Source organism: Bison bison, unplaced genomic scaffold (assembly GCF_000754665.1).
Source record: "Bison bison bison isolate TAMUID 2011002044 unplaced genomic scaffold, Bison_UMD1.0 scf7180017864093, whole genome shotgun sequence".
In the NCBI taxonomy this organism is placed as follows: domain Eukaryota; kingdom Metazoa; phylum Chordata; class Mammalia; order Artiodactyla; family Bovidae; genus Bison; species Bison bison.
The window spans coordinates 1,320,699-1,346,063 of NW_011494665.1; the positions used below are offsets into that span (position 1 = coordinate 1,320,699).

At 44.4% G+C, this 25,365-nt stretch overlaps 1 protein-coding gene across 1 annotated transcript in view; it reads right to left on the reverse strand.

The window, feature by feature from the left end:
- Positions 1–7,153: 7,153 nt before the first annotated feature.
- Positions 7,154–25,365, reverse strand: part of SYT11 (synaptotagmin XI) — a 78,159-nt gene continuing 59,947 nt past the window's right edge. The window contains exons 2-4 of the mRNA XM_010838267.1: positions 19,230–20,056; positions 11,037–11,160; positions 7,154–10,467 (exon numbers count right to left, since the gene is read on the reverse strand). Of these exons, the coding sequence (XP_010836569.1) occupies positions 10,157–10,467; positions 11,037–11,160; positions 19,230–20,056 (1,262 nt within the window). The 3' untranslated portion in view covers positions 7,154–10,156. The remainder of the gene's footprint in view (positions 10,468–11,036; positions 11,161–19,229; positions 20,057–25,365) is intronic.

The following is a 25,365-nucleotide window of genomic DNA, read 5'->3' on the forward strand; positions in this document are numbered from 1 at the left end:
GTCTTTCTTTCTCCCCACTAAGTATTGGCCATCAATAATTAGGTATAGCATGAATTAGAATAATTAGCAACTATATATTTTACTCAGAAGTTTTCAGTTTTTTTTCAGTGAAAGTTGGAAAATGAGTCTTGCTATTCCTTGCTGTTTTATTGGTTAACTGTTTCAATGGTGTGCTCTTCGCATGTTTGACTAGCCTACACCCATACCCATGAAGAAAGCTTATTGTCGTTTAGTTGCTAAGTCCTGCCTAACTCTTTGTGACACCATGAACTGTAGCCCGCCAGGCTCCTCTGTCCATGGGATTTCTCAGGCAAGAATACTGGAGTGGCTTGTCATTTCCTTCTCCGGGGGATCTTCCCAACTCAGGGATCAAACCCACATCTCCCGCATCTCCTGCACTGGCAGGTGGTGGATTCTTTACCACTGAGCCACCAGGGAAGCCCATGGAGAAAGCTGCTGCTGCTGCTAAATCGCTTCAGTCGTGTCCGACTCTGTGCGACCCCCTAGACGGCAGCCCACCAGGCTCCCCCGCCCCTGGGATTCTCCAGGCAAGAACACTGGAGTGGGTTGCCATTTCCTTCTCCAATGCATGAAAGTGAAAAGTGAAAGTGAAGTCGCTCAGTCGTGTCTGACTCCTAGCTACCCCATGGACTGCAGCCTGCCAGGCTCCTCCGTCCATGGGATTTTCCAGGCAAGAGTACTGGAGTAGGTTATGGAGAAAGCTAGAGCTGCCTTAACACTTGTCTACAGAAAGCACATTCTCCTTTAATGAGGAGTTGAATTGACTTGCCATCTGTTTGGCACCACTGTTTAGAAGTGAAGGACCTAGTAAGGCCTGCAGGAACCAGGATGGATTTTAATCTTTAGGAAAATGTGATCAGAAAGCATAAGGGAATCAACCCATCTATAGAGGCTTGCAGACCTATTTCTAGTCAGACCTGAGTGTGGCCATCTTCCTTAGGCTAAAGTAAGTTAGTTAACCTAACTAAAGACTCCTAACACAAAGTTTCTATTCCCAGCAGTTTACATTTGGTAGGGAAGACAAAGCAATCCGTAGGAAACATAAAAACAGAATTCCCTGGCAATCCAGTGATTGTGCTGTCACTGCCGAGGCCTCGGATTCATTCCCTGATTTGGGAACTAAGATCCCACAAGCCATGCAGCACAGCTCCAAAAAAAGAACAGAACAGTACAGTTAACTAATTTTTAAAAATTGCAAGATCTAGGATTAAATTGGTAGGTGGAATTAGGCCATGAAGATTACTCCAAAGGAGGAAAAGTGTGACTTGGGACAAAAAGTTGAGATGTGTCTGTAGGACAACTTCGATGCAGGATTCGAAACTAGAAAAGTCAAGACCACAGTGTCGTACATGGAATGAGCATAACAAAGCAAGCTTGGGGTTAAACAGTAAGAGGTGGGGTATAGCAAGAGCCCATAGGGCAGGGTGGAAAAATGTGGAGCCTAGTCTCAAGGGTGCATGATTTTCAAATATCTGTTTATTCAGGGTCAGAAACAATGGAGGGCTTCCCTGGTGGTCCAGTGGTTAAGAATCCACCTGCCAATGCAGGAGACACGGGTTAAATCTCTGACCTGGGAAGATCCTGCGTGCCGGAGAGAAACTAAGCCCATATGCCACAACTATTGAGCCTGTACTCTAGAGCCCGGGAACCACAGCTATTGAGCCTGTGCTCTAGAGCCCGGGAACTGCAACTACTGAGCCCACGTGCTGCAACTGCTGAAGCCCATGCAGCCTAGAGCCTGTGCTCAGCAAAAAGAGATGCCAACACAATGAGAAGGCTGAGCTCCAAAACTAGAGAGTAGCCCCTACTCCTTGCAACTAGAGAAAAGCCTGCACAGCAGTGAAGACTCAGCACAGCCAAAAAATCAATAAAATTATTTTAAAAAGAAAAGAAACAACTGGAGAGCTGTTTTATTTATTGTTTCTCATTTTCTCACTTTAGCCTCTGGAGATTTCAACTTCATAGCTTTCTGATAGGACCTGATAGGGTTAAAACAAAACCCTCCCAGGTGATTCTGATTGCAATTACCTAGCCATTCAGCCGTTCCTGGGTTAGGGATCACTGAACTGGATGATGTCCAAGTGTCTTGGGAGATCACTTGGGAGATCATAGGTTGTAGTTAACAGGTGTGGAAAATTGTGGCTCTATCTGTAACAACAGAACGGTGTGGGGATGGGGAGCAGCTGGGAGTAAGCAACAAGAAGGCTGCTCTAATAGTTAATGAGTAAGCAAACAAGGGCTTTGGCTGTGGAGACAAGCAAGAAAAATAAACTCATACCTTGTTATGAAGGAGACCACTGGAGAGCACAAAGGACTGTTAGGTCCTAATGTTCAGGTTATTTTGAAATCTCTGACCAACTTTCAAATATGAGTTGACCTGGGAAAAAAATTACTGAAATATTTTAGCTTTGTCTAATAGTCCTTGCTTTGAAAAGAGAAAATACGATGAGCAGCTTTTGGTTCAGTGTGTACATTCTGCAGCACACATGATTATATCATTAAGTCACCCAGTTTTTTGAACAAAAGCTGCTGGGGTGGGGACATGTGTCATTTCCTGCCCTTCCCAGAGCTGGTTATTGCTAGGTTTATTACAGTTTGCTCTGAGCCAGGAGAAAGTCTTCAGCTCCCAGAAATATCCCCACCAGATGCGTCTCTAATTTTCCTTGCAGAGGAGTGTGTAGGTAAAGTCCTGGAGGCAGAGAAACTTACAGTATATATGAAGGTGAGCCCAAATATGTGCTCAAATACAATGTAATCCAACATAAAAATTTCTGCTGGCCTCTGTGGAAGACACACATGCACATACAATTTAGTCAGAAATATCTTGCACAGTCCCACCCAGAACACTGAGGCTGCTCTTATTTTCATATCCTTAGACTCCTCAAGAGAGTATGTGGTTCTGGTTGCAGCTAAAATACATTTACCACCACAACCATCACACACACAAAAAAAACAACTGTCACAAAAACAACTCTAGACCAAACTTCTCTTGAAACTCTAACTCAGTAAATAGGAGGAAGAAGCAAGGGCTTTGTGTCTGCCTCCTAGACAATATTTTGTTCACTGCCTGTCTACCTTTATTGGACAAATCTTTACTGCATACAGCTCTTGGAGTCTCAGTTCTGTTCTTTGGGCACCTCCAGTTCTAAAATGTGGAATCTCCTCTGAGATTTGATCAAAGAGTGGGAGACTGGAGGGAAAGAGCAAATTAGCCAAGACGGCGGTGGTCAGGCTCTCTCGCCCCACGCCCTCTCGCTCTTGCCCCACGTTTTGTAAATAATGATTATGTAACAGCTGAGATCACTTACAGCACTGCGCACGCACATCACAAGGTGCTGGCTTGGCCACAGGCTACACTTGTTCTGTAAGCATATATAAGCTTCACCTGAGTCGCCCTCAGGGCTGCATTATAGCTGCATTATGGCGGTGAGGCTGCCCTTCAGCTGTGTCTGCTGGGTCAGCCACGGGAAGAGAGAATACAGGGTGTCTGCTGCTATGGCTGCTGTGCCAGTCAGGACAGAATAAACATGTTCGCAGGTCTTACAGCTCCTTGCACTTTCTTCCATCTTCTCTGCTCTAGCTTACCTACCCTGGGTTCAATGAACACTGTGCACAGTGAAATACAGTGAGACAATCGGCGTAGTTGGCAGGATAAGTGAGACAGAGAGTGAAAAGAGGTGAAGAACAAGCAGTATTTCAACCCCTTGGTGAACAATAATGTTTAAATATTAACTTGGAAAATGCCTAAAAATAGACTGATTTGGTGTGACTGAATGTAAATCATAAAAATGTCCAGTTTCATACAATAACAGATAAGCAACCCTCTAAACGGAGAAGGCAATGGCACCCCACTCCAGTACTCTTGCCTGGAAAATCCCATGGATGGAGGAGCCTGGTAGGCTGCAGTCCATGGGGTCGCTAAGAGTCGGACACAACTGAGCGACTTCACTTTCACTTTTCACTTTCCTGCATTGGAGAAGGAAATGGTAACCCACTCCAGTGTTCTTGCCTGGAGAATCCCAGGGACGGGGGAGCCTGGTGGGCTGCCGTCTATGGGGTCGCACAGAGTTGGACACGACTGAAGTGACTTAGCAGCAGCAGCAGCAACTCTCCAAAACACTTAAAAAAACTACAGTGTTTTTATTTTTTGGCTGTGCTGCACAGCATGTGGGATCTTAGTTCCTCTAGCACAGATTGAACCCACACTCTTTGCAGTGAAAGCTGGGAATCTTAATCACTGGACTACCAGAGAAATCCTAAAACATTCTTGAGGACATTGGCATCAAGAGCATGAATGAGCACAGCGACTTCCCTGGTGGGCCAGTGGCTGAGGCTCCATGCTGTGAATTCAGGGGACTCAGGTTCGATCCCTGGTCAGTGTCCTAGATCCCACATACTGCAACTAAAACCTGGCACAAATATGTTTTTTAAAAAAGTATGAGCACATTCTAATTTGTATCAGTTCCCGTAGCCTCTGTTTGCATCTTTCTTTGAAGTCTCTACCAGTACTGATAGTGGAAGAAAGAGATTCTGGGGTCAGAGGTCCACAGGGCGAATCCAGGATGCATGGCTTACGAATGGTGTAAGCCACTGGTAAAGTTGTTAAATGGGGACGATAGTAGCACATATCCAACAGGGTTGTTGGAAGGATTGAGTTTTAAATGTGTAAAGTGCTTAAAACAGTGCCCAGCATTGATAAGCATTTGATCATGTTAGCTTTTTTTGCTATTAAAAGAAAATGAGACCCTTCTTATGGCCTTGTCAGAGCTTTCCAATTAGATTGAGGTTTAACAGAACATTTGAGGTGAATTACCAGCTCCCCAGAACTGAACACAAAAGCAGCTAATGAATTACCGGGCTCTTATCGATTTATCTGTTAATACATCTATTCCTGGGCCTGCTGAGCCTTAAGACCCCCTCCAAGAGTTTGTTCTTGAATACCAAGCAGAGTTTTGAGCAATTCTTCCAGGTGTTCAGAAGATGTGTTTGACCTAATATGGTATTTGGCAAATGAGATACTCTCCAGTTCACTATCTTGTAAAAGTTACACTGAATAAGAATAGATATGTTTTCAGTTTTCCGAAAAATTATGCCCCATGGCTAAAACTTATGTTACTCTTGAATTACTTAAAGAGGACTTCCAGCACTAGGCTGTTCGTCTTTTCAAACCACTAGCTATAGGGAATGAATGAGATTAGAAGGTGAGGCACATGGTAGGTTAGGAACTCTTATCCAAGAGTTTGTTATAAGATCATAGGATAAAATACCTTGGAATGAAAGGTACTATAGGAACCTATGTAGGAATTCCTTGGTGGTCCAGTGGTTAGGATTCTGTTCTTTCACTGCGGAGAGCCTGCATTCAATCCCTGGATCAGGGAACTAAGATCCCACAAGCTGCACAGTGTGGCCAAACCCAAACTATGCGATGTTCTTTATTCATTGCCCACCCAGTAGCAATTCCTTCTTCCAAAGGAAATGACATTTTACTCAAGAATCTACCCATCTTCCATACTCAGTTCCAGGGCAGTACTAAATGGTCTGAAGATAATCCCATTGTCTTTGCTTGTGATTGGTTCAGAAATGACCAGGTGATACACTTTGGACCACCAAGATAAGAGGAAAGATAAGAGGAAAGAATAGATACAGGCTTCTGTGAATGATTGACCTTATTTTTCTAGGAGAGGTCCCAAGGCGATCTCCTGAAAGTGCTTCTATAAACATTATAAAAGCCTTACTAATGATTTTATGCCTTAAGCTAGCACTGAAAATCAGAATGGCCCTCAGAAAGAACCTGGGCCCTTCATAGTATTGGTGACTTTATTGTGTCAACTCTGAAGCTTAACTTGCCTTTGGACTTCCAGTTAGGTGAACTGATCCATTTCCTTAATGTTTAAGCCAGTTTGAATTGGGTTTCCTGTTAATTAAAGCCAAAAATATCTTGAGTGCCAAGATAATCTATCATTGTTATTATATCATCACGTTAGAAAAAAGTAATATACAAAATTACATAGCATGATTTGAATTATAAGGTTGTTAAATGGGAAGGACATGTGCCAAAATTAGTACTGTTTGCCTGTGGGTGAATTTTTTTCTGGTTCCTATGAACATATACTTTATGTATTTTCTAATACGCTTCTGAATAATGTACACAGGGAAGAAAATGCACAAGAAATAAGATTAAATGACAAAATGATTGTTAAGGTTTTGGAATCTTGACTTTTTCCCCTCTTCTCTATTTTCCAATGTTTTTATAATATGCTTATGATGTTAGTTTTATCATTTAAAAATGTTTTATAGTTTCACTGAAACTTGTTTTAAACTTTTTCTCTTGCTTCCTTCTTTCTTGCATGCACACACAGTGTTCCTTTTCTCAGTTTATAATTAAATATTTATTAGTGTAATTGATTGATTAATGCTTATCCTCTGCTAAGCTCAAATGCAGTACACTTGCTTATCAATGTCTTATATTCCCAGTACCTGTCATATGATAGAAACTCAGTTTAAAAAACTGTTTTGGGGGAGGGAGGCTCACAAGGGAGAGGATATATATGTATATAATTATGACTGATTCACATCGATGTGCGGAAGAGACCACCGTAACATCATAAAGCAATTATCCTCCAATAAAAATAATAGAGTCTTGACTAATGAATAAATCAGTCAGTCTACGCATTGCTTTTGATATATTTTCAGTTAAAGAGTCAGACTTATTCTCTGCACTAAAAACCATCAACCCTCACTCTGGTGGTTATTGTCTTAAATACTACATTTTAAGAAGAAAATAGGACAAAAAGGAAAGACTCTCAGTCTAGGACCACATCTTGGAAAACATGGTGTGTGTATGTGCGCGTGCGTGTGCACACGCATGTGCTCAGTTGTGTTCAATCCTTTGACCCCGTGGACTGAAGCCCACCAGACTCCTCTGTCCATGGAATTTTCGAAGCAAATATATTGGAGTGGGTTGCCATTTCCTGCTCCAGGGGGATCTTCCAGACTCAGGGATCAAACCCAACTCTCTTGCTTCTCTGGCACTGGCAGGCGGATTCTTTACCACTGCACCACCTATTGGAGTCTGAGTGTTCACACCATTCATAGTCATCCAGCTTCAAGAAAACCATGCTGAAGTCATCGGGCCTATTTAATGTGAATCAGTCTTTATTCCGCACTTGTGTGGTGCATTAACAAATTCAACATACAAGGTAGCATTACATATTGTAGGTTAGCATTACAGCATTATGCAGTTTCACACAATTCATGTTAGCTTTTTCGATTTTTTTCTTTTTTTAAAATTTGACACGTTTATTTTATTTTTTGAGTTTAATTTTTACAAGAGAAGACACAAGGTAAAGAAAGACGACCACATCGGAGAAGGATCACGGTGAGGGCAATGTCACTATTGTGGCCATAATAAAAGCTTCCCAAGAAAAAGGACTTGCATCGTTCCCTCTCCTGAGCAAGCCGCCCCTGTCCCATGAACCAGTCTGTTCTCATATCCCGAGCACCGCTCCTAAACGTGTACCTCTTGGCTGTGCTCCACTGAGATAAACTGAAGGAAGGACTAACTCATAAAGGGACTTTTTGTTATTAAGAAAAGCTCTTGCCTTCCCAAGGAATCAAGATATCAGCAGAGAAGGACTGACTCTTGGAAAATCAGAAGTGACCATTCCCTAACCTATTCCTGATCATGAGTGCCTTGTGTGAAAGCTAGAATGTAACTCTCTTGTCTTTCCACCGACTCTTAGGAGTAGGCATTCCTCCTCCACCCTTATCAGTTAGCTCTGGGAGGAACAAATGTGAAAGCCAAAGTCAGCTAAGAAACTTTGGGATGGCTGAGTCAAGGGCACGACGGATCAGGCCTGAGGTAGGAGGGAGGAACCTGGGACTGTCTGCCTCTTTGCCTTTTTCTGAGAAAGACACCGAGGCAGTTCCTAGGCTACAGAACTATGGGTCCCTCTCCTGCCACCTCCACCCACCGCTCAGTAGATGCAAAGAATAAAGTTACAAGGAGATGGGTAAGAGAGGAGTTGGGTGAGGCTGTTTTCCCAGACTTATGTCAGGAGGAGCTTCAGAGGCACACACAGCAGGGCAAAGACCACACTTTTCTCCACCTGTTGCTTTGCATTGTTTCTGGGAAGGAAACAAAAGCGGGTTGCTCAGCAGTTTCTGATCTTTAGACATTAAGGCGATGGAGAGGAACCATTTAAAATTTTTCCTAATGGGGCTTCAGAATGCTCCTGTCAGATTTACATTAAACTATCTCAAAATGCATTTTTAGAAAACAAAAATTATTTTTGTCTACGTATGATACAGTATTTACATTCCATGGAGTATTGGATAGAAACCAGTGATGTGAACCCAGCTGATGGTGAGATTGTGAGTCAGATTCTGGGGGTTGGGGGATGACAGGGACAAGAACAGAGAGTGGGCTCTGTGCCTGCTCAGAACTGCTCTGCACTGTCAAGAATCCAGGTTAAAGAGAAAAAAAGAAGAATGGGGTTGGGGGGGTCAGGGAACAGGTTGGTTTTAAATCCACAAGAGTTATGGAACGGCAGAGGCAACATCACCACTCTCTCCATAGAGACTCAGCTTTTCAACTCTTCTCAGAAGCAAGTCAGATAGTGATGTTCTTGTATGAATGTGAAATTTCTGTCTCTACTAATCTTTCAGGCCTTGGTTCAAGCTGCTGCTTATCTGAGTTCCTCTTCAGGCTGGCAAAAATATCTACTGCCTATCCGGGCTTACTTATCATCCATGGAGTCTCTGCCATCTGAAAAGTCTCAACTCTAGAGGCATGGCTGGACTAGGGATAAGGAGACATGAATTCTAAAACGGAGGCTGAATCTCTCTCAAGCTCTGCTGTCCACTGGCAGGTGGAGGACTGAGCTCTGTGGTTTCCCCATGCCTTCACTGTACCTTGAGATTCAGGAGTCCTAAGAACTAAGCACTTTGTTTACAGGGAAAGGATGCTCTGAAAAATCCAAGTCATCTTTATTACTAATTTAGTCATGTGCTCGTTTTACTCATTTAGTTATTTTTAAGGGCCATTATTGAAAAATTTGAGGAGAAAGAATAATTTCTCAAGGTCCTTTTCCTTATGAAGTAAAACTAACCTCACGTAAACTACTTGAGAAGACTCTAAAGCTTCTCAGCGGTCAGCATTTCTGGAAAAACAAAGGCCAGTCTAACCCTTCAAACCACAGATGATTCCTAACACATCACCAAAAAATGGCTATCCTTCCAAACACAGCTACAAAGGGCGAGGCACTCATCTCATTTTCCTTGTCTTCACAACTACATTTGGGATCAGCAAGATATAGTCAATGGTACTATCCTGTAGCTGAACTTGAAGTCCCAAAGCTCTTTCTAGAGAAGTCATCTAGTTTTGTAAACCCAGATTCTACCGAAAAGTCTGATGCCTTCGTGTAATTGACGACGTATTAATCAAAGAGAGTCTTTTACCCCTTTCCAGCAGGAGCGCTGATAGCAAACACGCCTCATTTCTCAAATACTCTTTCTCCTGCAAACCCTGCCTTATCCATTCCACCTTTGTATATTCGCCTACTGCAGACCTCTGGTTCTTAAGCTCAAAGAGCAGAAATGTAAGCGGTAATAGGGTGAAAAGATGGGGATGATGAAAACATGAGGTTTTACAAGAGCAAAAAGATTCTTCCACAGAGGTGGGGGATGAGAATAACTCTCCAGAGAAGCCCAATAAAAAGAGACCAATTTCAGGTAATCAGCAAATACAATTCGGCACAAAACACGATTTTCATGGATTAAAATCTGTACCTTGATATTGGCAGTTAGGCTAATTTCTTCAGTTTGTATTAGACATGCAAATATAAGGTTACATTGTTATATATAGACTTGTAGAGGTCTTTCCCTCTCTTTTTTTCCCCATTTGAAAAAAAAAAAAAAAAAGGATTTCCTAGTGCCTTGCAAAGGAGAAAAATCATCATTGCTAAGAACTGAACTGCAGCTGTGGTCATGTGGGGTGTTCTCTGTGGTGTTTGTCGTGTAAGAAATTTTCTTCTACAACTAAGATGAGGTTTTGAGTCCGCTCCTCTCAGTCCTCTCTCTCCCCGCCACGTCCCTGCCCGGCCTGGCCCCAGGGTTAGAGGCAAGGAGAAGAGGATTAGTACTCGCTCAGACTGTGCCACTTGGCCACGGGCTTGCGGGGGCTCTCGCACACCTCTCTCCAGTGTTCGGCACCGCTGGCTGTGACACTGTGCGCCCCCAGGATCAGCCTCCCCACTACCTCGTTCTTGGTGGTGCGATCGAAATCGATGACCAGGAACTCGATGCTGATGTCAGGCAGGAGGTCGGTGGGGATGTCGTAGATGAAAGACTCATTGAAGACTGGGTTCAAAGTGCACTTCTTCACGTGGGTTTTCTTCTTGGCAATGCGCTTTCTGCCGTAGTAGACGTTCACCTTGACATAAGGATCTGGGGCCCCCAAAGAAAAAAGGGAGACAGGCCAATGACACAGTCCTCTCCTATGCAATGTCAGGGAGGAGGGGCTTCTGCTGTCCATCTCCTTGATGTCCCCTTTCTCACCCCGTGGGGTCTTTGGTGGTTGCACACTAAGTGTACACTGACTCTGTACACATCTGCCTGCCTGGACAAGGGGTCAAGGAAACCAGGCAGACAAGGAACAGAAAAACTGCCTCGAGTCAGGGCCGAAGAAACTCCATGACACCAAGAAGCATTTTCAAGGGGGCACAGGGACTACCAAAGGCTGCAGGCTTTCTGAGAAGTCTCACCTGGAGCAAGGGCACAGAGGCTGGCATGTATACCACTGTGAATACCTCGCCAAAGGTAGAGACCATTTGCTTACCCAAAATACCTCCCTGGTTACATTCATCAGGAAGAGAATGTAGACAGAGAGGAACGGGTGGAGGGTGAGAGGTGCAGGGGTCCTGAAAGGTGGGTGGGGGGAGGTGCTTGGATCACAGGCGAGGGGCAGCGGGGCAGGGAGGGCAGACAGACAGAGATAGGTTGAAGTAAATAGCTGCTACCTGAGAGACCGGTGATGTCCATCTTCGGCAGGTGTCTGGCTTTGAGGACCACCACTGTCATTCTCTGCGCCACCGGCTGGTATGACAGAGACACCTGGAGCTCGCCTCTGCTAATGCACTTCTGTGGGGAAGAAACAGCAGGTGAGAACCCCAGTCGAGGGGGCAGGCCACGGCACAGAAAGTGCGGGGGCGAGGACAAAGGAGATGTTCTTCTCACAGTCCTGACAGTAAGCAAGGGGATTCCCGGTGGCCCGGTGGTTAAGACGCCACACATTCACTGCAGGGGGCGTGGGTTTGATCCCTGGTCAGGGAACTAAGATACCGCATGCCACATGGCGTGGCCCCAAATAAAATAAAATAAAAAATCTTATAGTAAATAAAATCATTTGCACGGAGAGGCAGCACAGCACAGACTCTGCAGTCAGACTGGCCTGGATTCAAATCCTGACTCTACTGCTTATCTGTCTGAGCTGGGACAAGGTCAGCCCTACTTGACCTCTCTGGAGTTCTGTTTCCTCTTCTGTAAAATGGATATGAAAACAGTAGCAACTTCCCAGGACTAGTAAGAGGATCCAGTAAATTAGTGTGTACCAGAGACACGCACTCTCTCCTGCTTTCTCATTTGGTTCTTGTGATAAAGTTTTGAAGGGAGATAGGAAACTCGCATTTGAGTCTTAACTTTGTCATTTACTCACCAGCTAGCCTTGGGCAAGTCCCTGAACTTTCTGGAGCCTGTGGCTCCATCTCAGAAGGTGAATATCCACACCTGCTCTGCCTGCCCCAGGGTATGACCTTCTGAGCATCTTCTCCGACCGCCCTGGTTGCCCACATCTTTGTTTCCCCACTTTGAAATGTTATGCTAGGCTCTATTTTGAGCTTGGAAACAAGACAAAACAAAACAAAAACTCTAGTCCTCCAAGAACATTTTAAATAACATTTGGATACTAATTACATGCCAGGTGCTGGGAATTCAGAGCTAACAGGACTCAGTCATTGTTCCCAAGGATGGAGTAGAAGATTCAGAGACGTAAACAAACATGTTTACTTGTCAGGAGAGTGAGAAGCCTCAGAACTCCCTGGTGGTCCAGTGGTTAGGTCACTGTTGAGGGCCTGGGTTCAATCCCTGGTCAGGGGACTAAGATCCCACAAGCTGCGCGGTGAGACCAAAATAAATGCTTCAGTGCTGCTGGGAGATGCAGGGGAGGTTTTGCCAGCTGACATCAGGGCTGAGCTTCTGGGGGGTGAGAAACAGACACTGAGGCAATGGGCAGAGAGAAGATCCTGCGTGGCAGGGCAGCCGAATGGCTGGCTTCGGGCTGAAAGGGTAAGCTATGTTCAGAGAACAGGGAGAGGTGAATGTACCTGATGTTGGAGTCCTGGCAGGAGGGATGGGCCAGGAACCTGGAGAGGTGGGTTAGGTGGGGGTGAAGGGCATGGGGAGCGGGGGGAGTAAGCTAACCAAATAGCAGAGCCAGCAGCAGCAGCCAGGCGAGAGGAGGTCTGTAAGCATAGGAGCGACTTCTGTAAGCATGATGTTACTGCTGTTGTTAATATATTAATAATCATATTATTCTAGTTAAAGCTGGAGAAGGAACTAAAGATGAAAGTCAGAAAACCTGGTGAAGAGGCTGCTCCCACAGGCTAGGGAAGAGAGGGTGAGGGCTGGAACCAGGGCTGTGGCAGAGGAGATGGACCTGGGATAGGTCTCAGAAAGAACTGTCAGGATTTTCTGGGTGGGGGCGGCTAACTGGATGTAAATACAGGGGAGAGGGAAGAGAGGAAGGAGTGTTTCTTGTGTTTCTCTCTTAGGAAGTGGGGATGAGGCTGGGGTAAAGAAAACGAAATGTGGCGGCACAGGAGGAGCTTAGGACATAATAAGTTAAATTTGGGACAAAAAATTTTGAGACCAAATCACTCCTCCACTATCAAATTTTATTCCTTATACTCTTCATAGCCCCAAAGGAAGGTCACCAACTCGATGAATTCTTAGATTGAACAAAAATAGACCAAACTCACCACCAGCCTTACATATGCCACATACCCACCAAAATGACTTGCTGTGCATTAAGAGTGCCAGGCAATCTTCTAGCAGCTAGGGCTGAAAAGATGCACCCCTACCCTCCAGAAGCTCACAGGCTAGTGCCTGCCCAGGTGTGTCTGGCGCAGGAAAGAACAGCAGTAAATGGTTTGATTAGCTCATCAGTGAAAAACAAAGGGAAAACCCTAATAGCTTATGCTTTGATTGATTATAAGTCGTCACCTCAAGGAATGAACTGTGATAATATTTCCATTTGGTTTAAAAAATTTCTTGAGGTGATGTTTCATACCAGGAGCGTACGGAAATGTCTTTCACAGGGTACTGAACGTGACTAAACTTTAAACGCAGCCGTTAGCTTTAGAAATTGAAGTACAAAAGAAAACAAGCTTTAGAAATGATTTTCATGGTTTTCTCTGCTAGATGAAGCCCTACATCTTTTCCTTACCCATAACATACAGTCGGCTCTTGACTGTATCCACAGGACGCACCCCGAGCCAGTGTAAAATCACAGGCTGGTTGCTTCTGCCAACCAGTATACTTCTGGGTCACTTCCTTTGACATAAGTCAGAACTTAGTCTGAGAATGTGCGCTCATTTTTACTATCAGTCACAGCCCAAAGGCATCAGGGAGGTAATCCCTCAGCAAAAAGAAAATACCTTCCGAAATGTTCAGAACTGAACTGCTCAATACCGTAGCTGGTAGCTACATGTATCTATTTAAATTTTAATTCATTAACATTAAGTAAAATTAAAATGTTAATTCCTCAGTCACACTGGCCCTATTTCAAGTGCTCAGTGTCCACACGTGGCCAGTGGCTACCATGTTGGATATATGCAGATATAGAACATTTCCATCATCAGAGAGAGTTCCAGTGAACAGTGCTGATCTATCTAGAAAGAACTTTTGGATTATTTGAGCCACTGCTCCCCTCCATTTCCATGAATAATGAAATGTTAACTAGTTTTGATATCTATATCTGGGACCTTGAATATTGGTATCTAAATATTAAAAATATAATCTTTAAATATAATCTAACTTTATATACAGAAGAAGGCTAGGGAGGGTAAAAAGGAAATTTTGATTTAAAAAATAAAGTTTTATTTGTAAAAATAACATCAATTACAAGATGATACTTAGGTTTTCTGATTATTTAAAACTGTTTAAAAAAAAACCACACAAACTGTTTCCTAAATCATCCATTATAGCATAATCACCCTAATCAAAGTCCCGTGCGCCTTCCCTAGTTCTTTGGGAAAGTGGACAACTTCTGGTCACCTTCACAATCCTTTCCTCCCCTAAAATCACTCCTCTGGCAACTGTTCTCCATCTGACCCACCCTCCCCCCTCACCTTTGGCCATTTTACATGGGCAGAATGCCCGTCCTCATTCAGCTGCCCCTTTGTGATGCCCAAGTCTGCCGCCACAACACTACCTGAATGCCATTCCATTCTGCACTGAAGGCCAGAGTTTCAAGTCCCCCCTGCCGCCTCCCCTTCTCTTTCCACCCAGTTCCCATTGCGAGCGGCATTGTCAATGGCTCTTTCTCAAGGGCTCTTTGTCAAGGGCTGGGAGCGCACTCTGTTTCCCAGCCCCTTCGCCTAGTGAGGTAAAGACCCTGTTGGGGGGTGGGCGAGCAGAAGGACAAGGGGGAGAAAGGGTTTTATCCATGCCTGACAGAGCCGGGAGGCTTTGCCCTCAGAGTACAGGATCCTTTCTCAGTCCGTGGAAAAGAGGAACAAGGGCAGTGGTCCGAAAGAAGACGTTAGACTGAAGGAAACACTTAGGTGAAGGATAAGTCTCTTTCTTATAATTAGCAGAGCCCCTACGGAATGACTTTTTCTAGCCAGAGCATCTTTGCAAAGAGGAGGACTCAGGCATCCTCAATAAACCTTTATAGGGACTAGAAGTTCTCAGTGCTACCTCCACATTAATCACAGTCATGAGAAAACAAAAGAAACAAAACCCTCAACATTCAACCACATCCCTCCTTGTCTTCTCCCCAGTATACATACACAGCAACTTCCTTTTTTGGTGTGTATGATTTTATTTTATTTTTCTATAGCAAATTTCTTTATTGTTTATGGAAAATTGACATTCCTTGTTCTTTCTTTTCACTCCCTTTTGACTAGCCTGGATGACCTCCAAGGTCTCTTGTAAATCTGAGATTTTAAGAATCCTCTCATTCCCATGACCACTGTCCCAGGTCATGAACACCAATCTGGCAGCAGAAAGACAGGAAATGGTTTGGGAAACAATGACATGAAGAAATTAGGAGGAGTCTAACAACTCTCTATTATCCACCCTGTAAATCACTTCTTTCCCACTGTCTCTTCTTTAACCCCAGCCCTCTCTCAATCACTTCCCTTCTCCTTGTGAGGGGTGTATTATGGAAATGTAAATTCACTTTTATTTCTTTCTGAATAAAATACTAAGGCGGTAAAAAAGCTGCCACTAAAGGGAAAAAAAATCCAGTTCCAAAGTCCAACTCAGATAGTTTGGGTGTTTGGAGTTTATGCTGTAAACTTGTTTTATTAATAGTCAAGTGTTAATTTTTAATGCTTCTTGTATCTTTCCGTATATTCACAAGAGCTGAGAGTGCTCTCACAAAGTGACCCCATTAGCCTTTATGATCCAGCCAAGAGGGAGACTGAGGCCCCAGAGAAAGTAACTGCACACCCAGAATTAGACACTGAAATGGACAGAATCAGAAATCATGACCAGTCCTGGCTTCTTCCAACTGGATTACACTGCAAGAGCGGAAAGGATAAGAGCTGAATTTTCTGCTACAGGTCAGGAAATGCAGTTAGGGGTTGGGGACTGTCTAGAGAAATGCAATTCTCACCAGTCTCCACCCAGGAAACTTTGATCCCATTACTATAAAGGGATACCCTACCCAGATCAGGAAAGACTCTTACAGTGTGGACTCTTCCAAAGCAGCTCTAGCTGATGAGCCAAGGGGAGACCCAGAAAGAGCAGACTATTGGCTACAGTAGGGAGGATTTAAGGTGGACATTTGGAGGCTGCACTGCTAGGGAATCAGGGGTACAAATGACTAGGGAGATGACAGCCATGACCCAGGATGAAACATAGCCCTGCCCACTGGCACTGGCTGGGGAAAACAGGCTTAGGAAGCCTGGGAGGCTGCAGGGCTCTGGGTGTCCCGTCTGGGGCCTCATCCAGGGAGTGTGCTGCTCAGGATCCCACCCTGGCTTATCCCTTCTGAAGGGAGTTAATAAAGTGGAAAGAAGCTTGGCTCTTGCCAAGAGCCCCTGGCAGTTTAGCAAATGCCATTGTCTATGCTCCCTGCCCAGTGTCCTGGATTTGAGGCTTGTTTTGTTCCCAGCCCAAATCAGTCCCGTTTCTTGCCAGTGTCTTCCCAGCTGCAGCCTGGCACAGAGCCCTCCTCCACACTCAGCCGTGGGCTGAGAATGCATAAGCCGTCTGGGGGAGTCCAGCTAGTTGGTGGCTTTATCAAGGCTAGTACTCCAGAGAAGGCTGTGCTGAAAAGAACCGCCCAGTGAGGAGAGCTGAATGAAGGCAGGGGGTAGGGTACTGGAGCTGCTATAATGGGGAGTCAGGAGTCAGGGGAGCGGGCTGGTAGAATCTGGAGGAAAAGAAATGGAGGGAGAAGGGAGAGGATGCAGGGAGATGAAACTGGTCACTGCTGCAGCTTCTTTGCGGGACTTCTGCCTCCAAGCTCAGAGGATGCGAGAATTCCTGCTGTGTTGGACTCAGCTGTGTCTCACTGTATCCTGGCAATGGACCAGTGTTCATGCCCTGACCAAACACCTCTAATATTCTCTAAAGTGTTCAGACTTCCCCTGGCCCTTGTGAGCTGAGCGTGCCACATGGCAACAGCGGTTCTCTGGGCAGTGGCATGACTAAGCTGACTGCAGTGGGGCAGGCAGAGATGGTGCAGGCGGCAGAGACGGTGAGAGCACACTCCCGGGGGAAGGGCTCCCTGCCTCCCCTCCCCAGCCTGGCGCGGCACAGTGCCCTTCAGCAATGGCCAAACCTGCTTCCCAGGAGCTCACTGCCCACTCAGTCCTGCTGGCCTGGAAGCCTCTTGTACGTTCCTGAGCCTTCTACCTCCCCACTGAGTCCAGCATGGGTTTGCAGCTGGAGAGGGCAGTAACAGAGAAGTAACGTACCTGCAGGCAGGGCTCTTTCTGGAAAACGTACAGGTGTTTTTAGTGACCCTGATATCCTTTCCAAACCTCCTACCATCTTCTCCACTGATCTAGCCTTCCTTGTCTTCCTTTACTTTATCAAAATAAAATGTAAATATCTACAAATCACATATCTCTCCCAGGGATCAAACTTTAATAATAATAATCCTGGTTAACATTCATGAGAGTTTACTATGGGCTAGGGACTATGCAAATGCATCATTTTAATTCCTTATAAGAAACAGAGACTCAGAGAATTTAAGCAGCTTGCCCAAGGTCACTTAGCTGGTAGAATTTAGATTCAAACTCAGGTCTGACTTCAAAGTCCTTGCTGTGCTGTGCTTAGTCTCTCAGTTGTATCCGACTCTTTGCGACTCCATGGACTGTAGCCTGCCAGGCTCCTTTGTCCATAGGATTCTCCAGGCAAGAATGCTGGAGTAGGTTGCTCTGCCTTCCTCCAGAGGATCTTCCCAACCCAGGGATTGAACACAGGTCATCTGCATTGCAGGTGGATTCTTTACCATCTGAGCCATCAGGGAAGCCCAAGAATACTAGAGTGGGTAGCCTATCCCTTCTCCAGGGGAACTTCTCATCCCCAAAATTATACCGGGGTCTCCCGGCATTGCAGGCAGATTCTTTACCAGCTGAGCTACCAGGGAAGCCCCAAAGTCCTTGCTATCAATTCCTTATGTTAAATCCTGAAAAAGGAATGAAACTCTTAAGTATAAAATTTCAACAACTTCTTTCACAGCACACTCACTATACGATAAATGCCAAGATTTCTTTTTTGTCTTTCTCCTCCACTAAGTAAAAGCTACATGAAGGCAATAAGATGCCAGCTATATTATTCCATTTGATTCTCGTAACCCATAAGGAAGGCAATATTATCAGTTCCATTTTACAGATGGGGAAATAGAAGTTGAGAAGAGTTAAGTAACTCACTTACATCATACCCCTGGAAAGTGGTGAGCTGGAAGGTGAAGCTAGGCAGTCAGATAAGAGCCTTCCTGCCAAACCGCAGAACTGCACTGCCTCCCCAGTTGAGAATGAAACAAATGAACTAGTGTGGCTGGGAGCACAATTCTTGCATCCCTGAAAGGATTCAAGAACCAATGCTAGCTCAGTGGAGAGAAGGCAGGATGGAGGGCTCTCATGCCCCTCTTAATGCAAACAGGGCAGAGAGGAGGAATGGAGAGAGAAGTACCCGTGGCAAAGGTTTTGGCCTGTGTGAGGGGCCTGAAAGGTGAAGCAGTTGTATGCTATGAATGCTAAGTTGTTTCAGTCATGTCCGACTCTTTGCGAGTCCATGGCCTGGGACCCACCGGGCTCCTCTGTCCATGGGATTTTCCAGGCAAGAATACTGGAATGGGTAGCCATTTCCTCCTCCAGGGGCTCTTCCAGACCCAGGGATCGAACCCGTGTCTCTTACATCTCCTGCACTGGCAGGTGGGTTTTTTACCACTAGCAATACCTGGGAAGCCAAAGCAGTTGATGAAGTTGCATTTATAAAATGGTTGTTAAAAGTCACACAGATGCAAGCCTACTTTTATCTCTAGGTTTGGGCTGGGAAAGGGAAGCCGAGGGGAAAATTACTGAATACTTCCACAGTTTCTCAGTTGTAAGGAATAAGTTCACAAGAGGAAGATCACACATTTTGGAGAAGAAATTGGCTCCCATATGCCTGAAATGAGGAGGTATAGGACTGGAGGGCTAGCCTGCTCCAAGCAAGCTGGATGCAGCATCAGGATGTCAACCACTAAGAGCAATTTCAGAAGGCATTTGCCCGTTTCTCTTCAGGAAGTTGCTTCTTGGAGGAGGCCTAACCTGACAGGCTCTCTGTCTTACTCTGACCACTGTTCAGTCTTGACATCCAAGAGCTTCTTCTCTACAGCCCCTCCTTGCCATCCATCCCACTTCTCCCTGCCATTCATCCCCTTCTGTCCCCCAACCTACCATTCCTCCCCAACAACTCTTCCTCCTCACCTGGATGTTCCTTTTGATGATGTCCCTGGTCAGCTGTACCTTGCCCGTGCTAGGGTCCACCCCAGCCAGCGGCACCATGACCTCCCCAATGACGTCATCCCGGGAGAAGCGGTCAAAGCTGAGGACGAGGAAATGCAGGACCAGGTCTTGCAGCTGGCTGTATGGGATGCCATAGAAGGTGAAGGTTTCATCAAACACAGGGTCCAGGGTCTTCCGCAGCACCCTGGTCTTCACCCGATGCCGTTTGTCAGGAAGGATGGTCATTTTGATGTAGGGGTCAGAGCCCTGGGTCTGGTCATCCATCACGGGCAGCCCATGAGCCTCCTGGATTGTCACCACCAGGGCTTTTTTCGGGAAGTTATAGTCCACTGAGAAGGTGAGGGATCCTAGCATGACATCCTCCTCTGGAGATGATGGAGAAGTAGTTTTGCTTTCCCCCGGGGTCAGGCTTGCAATGGGGCTCCTCAGTTCTTCCCCATAGTCCACTTTGATGGGCAATTGGTCTACACAAGATCCAGAGCTAGGTCCCTTAGGACTCTTGTCTTGGCCCAGCAGGCCAGCCTCTGCTGCATCTACCAACAGGTTCCCGCGTCCACCTTCCCTCCCGGGGCCATCTTTGTCTCTCCGCACTTTGATGATTTTCTTCTTGTTGCTGAGGGTTTCTGGATATATGCTGATGCCTTTGAGCATGTGTATGAACTTGTATGGTGGGTTCTTGTGCTTCTTCTCTGCCTGCTGGTGGCAGCATGTCCAGACAAAGACGGTCACTGAGACACACACCACCAGCACAGAGGCCCCGATAAGGCCAGCAACCACTGGTGAGACATCTGAAAGTGGAGACCAGAGATGTGTCAAGGCAGCTGGACCTCGGCCTCTGCCAGAGCACCCCTGCTTAGGGCCTCCGGCTGGGGCCGAGCTAATCTGCAACCCAGCCTTCTTCAAAGCAAAACTTGCTCATCTAGGCTTAGGAACGTCTCCCCTCTCTTAGAGATGCCCTCACCCATCCCTCCAACCAATCTGTGGCTCTTTCTTCCCACCAACCTGGATGAAATACTTACCTTCTCTAGAAAGCCTCCCCTGCAGTGCGCCACCTGACTGCCTGTTCTTTTCTCGGCCTTGCCTCTGCACTTACGGACTTGGTTTGCTCAATGGATTTGTATTTCACATAAAGTGGCCCCGTAAGTGTTATAGGTCACCCTTCTACATAGGAGCCATTCACCTCAACTGTTCCACAAGGGCATGAGCTGTGTCTGGTTTCGGGAGGATATTCCACAGCATGCAGCACAGGGTTTGCCACAGTGGGTTTGTGTGGGCTGACTGATAGGCAGGGTGGAAGGATGTGGAATTGACTTTGGATGGGTTTGGTAGGGTGCCCAAGGGTGATAAAAGTAGGTGAGTGGTAAGAAGTAGAACTGTGGGCCTAAGTCCTTTTGAAATATGTTTCAAATTTCAGCTCCCAGGCATTTGAAATACTTGTATTTTAATGTAAAATACAAATATTTAAAAATAAAACACAAGTATTTTAAATAGGAAGAAATAGGGACCATGGAACATGTCAGACCTTGTCACCTTCTTAGTAAAATCTTTCCTGACCAACCTATTTAAAAATGTAACCTTTTCCACCCTTGAGACCTACACTTCTGGCCCTGCTTAATTTTCTCCATATGACATGACATGAGTTCTCTCTTTCATAAACACACACACACGCATGCACACATATACAAACACTCACATATAATTGTATTAGTTATTGTCTATCTTCACTAGAATGTAAGTTTCCTAAGGACAGGGATCTTGTCGGTTTGTGTGCTGTGCTCAGTCACTCAGCCACGTCCAACACTTTGTGACCCCGCTGACTATAACCCGCCAGGCTTCTCTGTCCATGGAATTCTCCAGGCAAGAATACCGGAGTGGGTTCCCCTGCCCTTCTCCAAGGCATCTTCCCAATCTTCTGGGATTGAACCCAGTCTTCTGAATTGCAGGCAGATTCTTTACCTTTTGAGCCACCAGGGGAGCCTTTTGTTTGTTTAGTTCCTGTCTATATCCCCAGCACTAAAAACACCCAGCAGGTACTTAATATTTGTTAGGTAAACAAATAACCAAAGAGAAACAGGTTTTTTTTTTCTCTTCCCTTCTCTAGTCTTGTCTTTTCCTGCACAAATTGGGCCCCTGACTTAGATAATTTGGTTTTGAGATTTCTTTTCCCTTAAATGCACTGAAGCTAAATTGGGTTTAGGCCTTAAAGATCTAGATAAGGCCTATAGTTATCCATACTACGCATTAGGGTAAGTCTCAAGTAGGGCAGGGGGAACTAAGGAAATAAATGTGATTCTTGCATATTCTAGATTTTTCCTAGAAGATCCGTCTATCAGGCATAGGCCTGGCCTGCTGCCTCACTCACTGCAGGCTTTTGTTCAAACCTCATCAGAAAACATTTCCTGTCTGTTCCAAGGAAGATAGTATCCCCACTACTCTGATTGATTTCTCTTTGTAGCACTTATTACCTCTGGTATAAATTTATTTGTCAGTCTTCTCTTACTAGGTAATTTAATAAGACCAGTGACTGGCTGTTTTGTTCACTGCTACATTCCCAGGTCCTAGAACCATGTGGCACATAGTAAGTGTTCAGTGAACAAATGAGTTAGTGAATTCAAAACAGCTTCCACTTTAAGAGCTTGGGATTAACAGATAACAAACTACTATTTAAAAAATAGATAAACAGCAAGGTTCAACTGTATACTACAGGAAACTATATTCATTATCCTGTAATAAACCATAATGAAAATATATATATACACACATATATAATTAAATTATTGCTGTACATAAGAAACTAATACAACATTATAAATCAATGATACATCAATAAAAAATTTTTAAAAACCCAGTTGCCACAGATTGGAGAAAGAGGATGAGGTCAATATGACTACATATAACAGGGATAAATGTAAAATTCTATTTAGCCTTCAAAACCTATTGATAGGAAATAGGAGACCTTACTTGATAAAATCTGAGTAAAACTAACTTAGTAGTTTAAGTGATCACAAGCTTGGAGTATACCTAGGCTGACTTATACTATCAGTGTGATGTCTAAATCATAGAGGGGCAGTATAATTTCATCTGCTCTGGTCATGACACACATGAAGTGCTCTATTTCTGACAAGAATAAAAATTGCTGTTTTTTGTGTGCCAGTATGATACCCGTGCCAGACACTGTGTTAGAGCTTCCTCAATTTGACTCAAATAACTCACTGAATAGGTACCATTAATAGCCCAATTTTACAAGTGAGGAAGCTGGGGACTCAAATCTGCTCTAGACCACAAAGAAGCAAATGACAGTGATGAGATTTAAACCCTGGTCTATCTGACACCAGAATGTGTCTATATTATGGATAAGCAGGATAGAAGAGGACCTAGAAACCATATTAAATGAGGAGAAACTGAAGAAGCTGAAGCTGAAGGGTCTGGGAATAACAATTTTCTTTAATTACTGAAGGTACTTTGCTGGAAGAAGGTCTCATCTGATTTTACTTCGGAGGGCAGGTCTAATACCAGTGCATACAGGCTACAAGAAGACAGATAAATTCAAAGAACTGAATTATTGTTAGAACTGCCTCTCAATGGCCCAGATTGCTTCCGGAGGCAGTGAATCTCTGAAGACTTTCAGAGACTGGATCACCTTAGTCAGATATATTATTCTAAAAGGAATTTCCTTAACAAGGATTGGAATCAACATCTCTGAAATTCTTTCTGCCTCAAACATTCAAAGTTCTATGAATGTTGGGACCAGGTAAGAAAAGAAGTGGTAACATTTTGAAATAATACAGATGAGGAGTAATGCCATTTAACAAAAAGTATATCAAGGTGACTGTGTCCATGGCCATGCTGAATAATAATAGCATTTATTTTCAGAATATCAGGTGAAATAAAAACTGTTAGGGAGAGGTTTCACATAATGGGAGCAGCCTTGGCTGTAAGCTCCTTGAGAGCGGGCAGAAATTATAGCCTGTTTACCTTTGAATCCCCGAGTCTCTTGCATCAAACAGAAGCTCAGTAAATACTTGCTTGAACAATTGATTGGGTTCAATTGTAAATCAGAATGGGCACAATCTGAAAAATCGGCTCTCCATTCACCTATGAGAGATTTTCCTGAAAACTGTTTGCTACTGATTCGTAACACTGAATATTATCTCTGCAAGAAGAGAAAAGCAAGAAACTACCAGGACAAGTATATTTTTGAGAATGATTTGAAAGGGAGCCTAAAGGTCAGGTTGAGAGACATCTGAGTGATCCTTTTGGTTCTACCATAAATTTACTGTGTGATCTTGAGAGATCCCACTGCTGCTCACTATGCCTCAACTTTTACTGCTAGAAAGCAGTGGATCAGTAAAAGAGAAGATGAAGGATGCTTATCTTTCAGGAGGGTGGAGAAGGAAAAAGATGAATGGTTAGATAGCATCACCCACTCAATGGACATGAATCTGAGCAAACTCCAGGAGACAGCAAAGGATGAGGAAGCCTGGCATGCTACAGTCCACAGGGTCACAAAGAATTGGACATGACTTAGTGACTGAGAAACAGCAACACAACGCTTCCACCTCGTTTCCCACTTTCGCTCTACGTTCTTCTTCATTTTAGTATTTGTTAATCGCTATGTCTCTCCCCTACACCCATGGCAGCAAACTAGAACAATCAGAAATGTTGAAACTCAGGACTCTCTGTCTAGTTTTAGTCAAAGGCTGAGTGGGAAAAGTAAGTTAGAACTAAAAGCTGAAGTAAGTGTTTTCAAGTAGCTGTAAATTGCAGTGACCCATGCTGCTTGCTCCTTTTGTCCTCCGAGGTCACAGATAATTAAGTGTTGGCTTGGTGTATCTCACAAGGGCTATGGAGTTTGAAATGAAGTACTCTATGAGATGTGAAAAAAGTCAGAAGTTCTACAGGGAGTTCTCGGTGGAGACCTTCCATATGGATTTGAAGATCTATAAGACACAGCTAGGTTTGTTCAGCTCTCTCAGCTTCTGACCAGACATGCTTATTGACATTTCCTTTGCAAAAATAGCCTTTCCTGGTCAAGTAGGCCAGCATGATACAGTGAAATAAGAATGAATTTTGCCATCAATGGGAAATTTGTTTAAATCCTAACACTAACCTAACTAGTTTGACTTTATCTCCCTTAGCCTCAGTTTCCTCATCTAGCAAATATATATATATATATGTATATATATATATATATAATGAATACACTGGAGGGTATTTATAAGTCTTTTAGTATGTAAAAGGTTGATATAATTTCTTTTCTTTTGTTCACTAATATTACCTCTAGATGACATCACTATATTATGCTCTATAACATCTAACTTTCCAAGGAATCTGGAACTGCAATTAGAGAAAAGAATATAATGGAAAGGAGGCATAAGAAGAAAAAGAGAGAACTAGAAGAAAATCACAGAGTACTCATGTAATCAGAAAAGGGACATCAATTTTGGAAATTTAGGACTCAAATAATAAAAATGCAGAAGATGAAGTGTAAGAAAAATATAATCAAGATTTATCCTTGGGGAATCAGTGTGAACCAGTAGTAAATGGGTGTGATCTGTTGTCTGTATACTTTCTCTGACCTGATATTCTTCCTGACATTGAAGGGATAGAGCAGGCTGGGTTTTGTTAATTTCCATAAACCTTCTAGTAGGGAGTGAGAAAAGCCATTTCCTAGTTGGATTGTGACCCCACCCTAAACACTGGAGTCTGGATGCTCAAACCTTCTGGATTGTCTGAGACATAGAATCTCTTAAGGGAAATGAAGGAACCCTAGGCTGACAGCAACTCTCACCTGCTTCTCCCATCCAAACTGGGATAGGACTGAGGCAGAAGCAGGGCAATTCATTTTTCTTTGGGGGGCAGGAAAACAGCACAGGAAGTTTGCTATCTCAGCACATTTTACAGGAATCCCCCAGAGGAAAAACTTGCATCTCGAGCTTTTCTTTTCCATCTGCTTCCCTATTTTCCACCTCACTCTCTGCTCCAGGGAGTGTAACTCATCTTGGAGCCTGTAGGGTTGGGTCTGGGACCAGCCGCTCCGAGATGACGTAATGCTTTCTCTGGTACGCAAAGCGGCCTCCCCCGGGCTCTGCCTTTT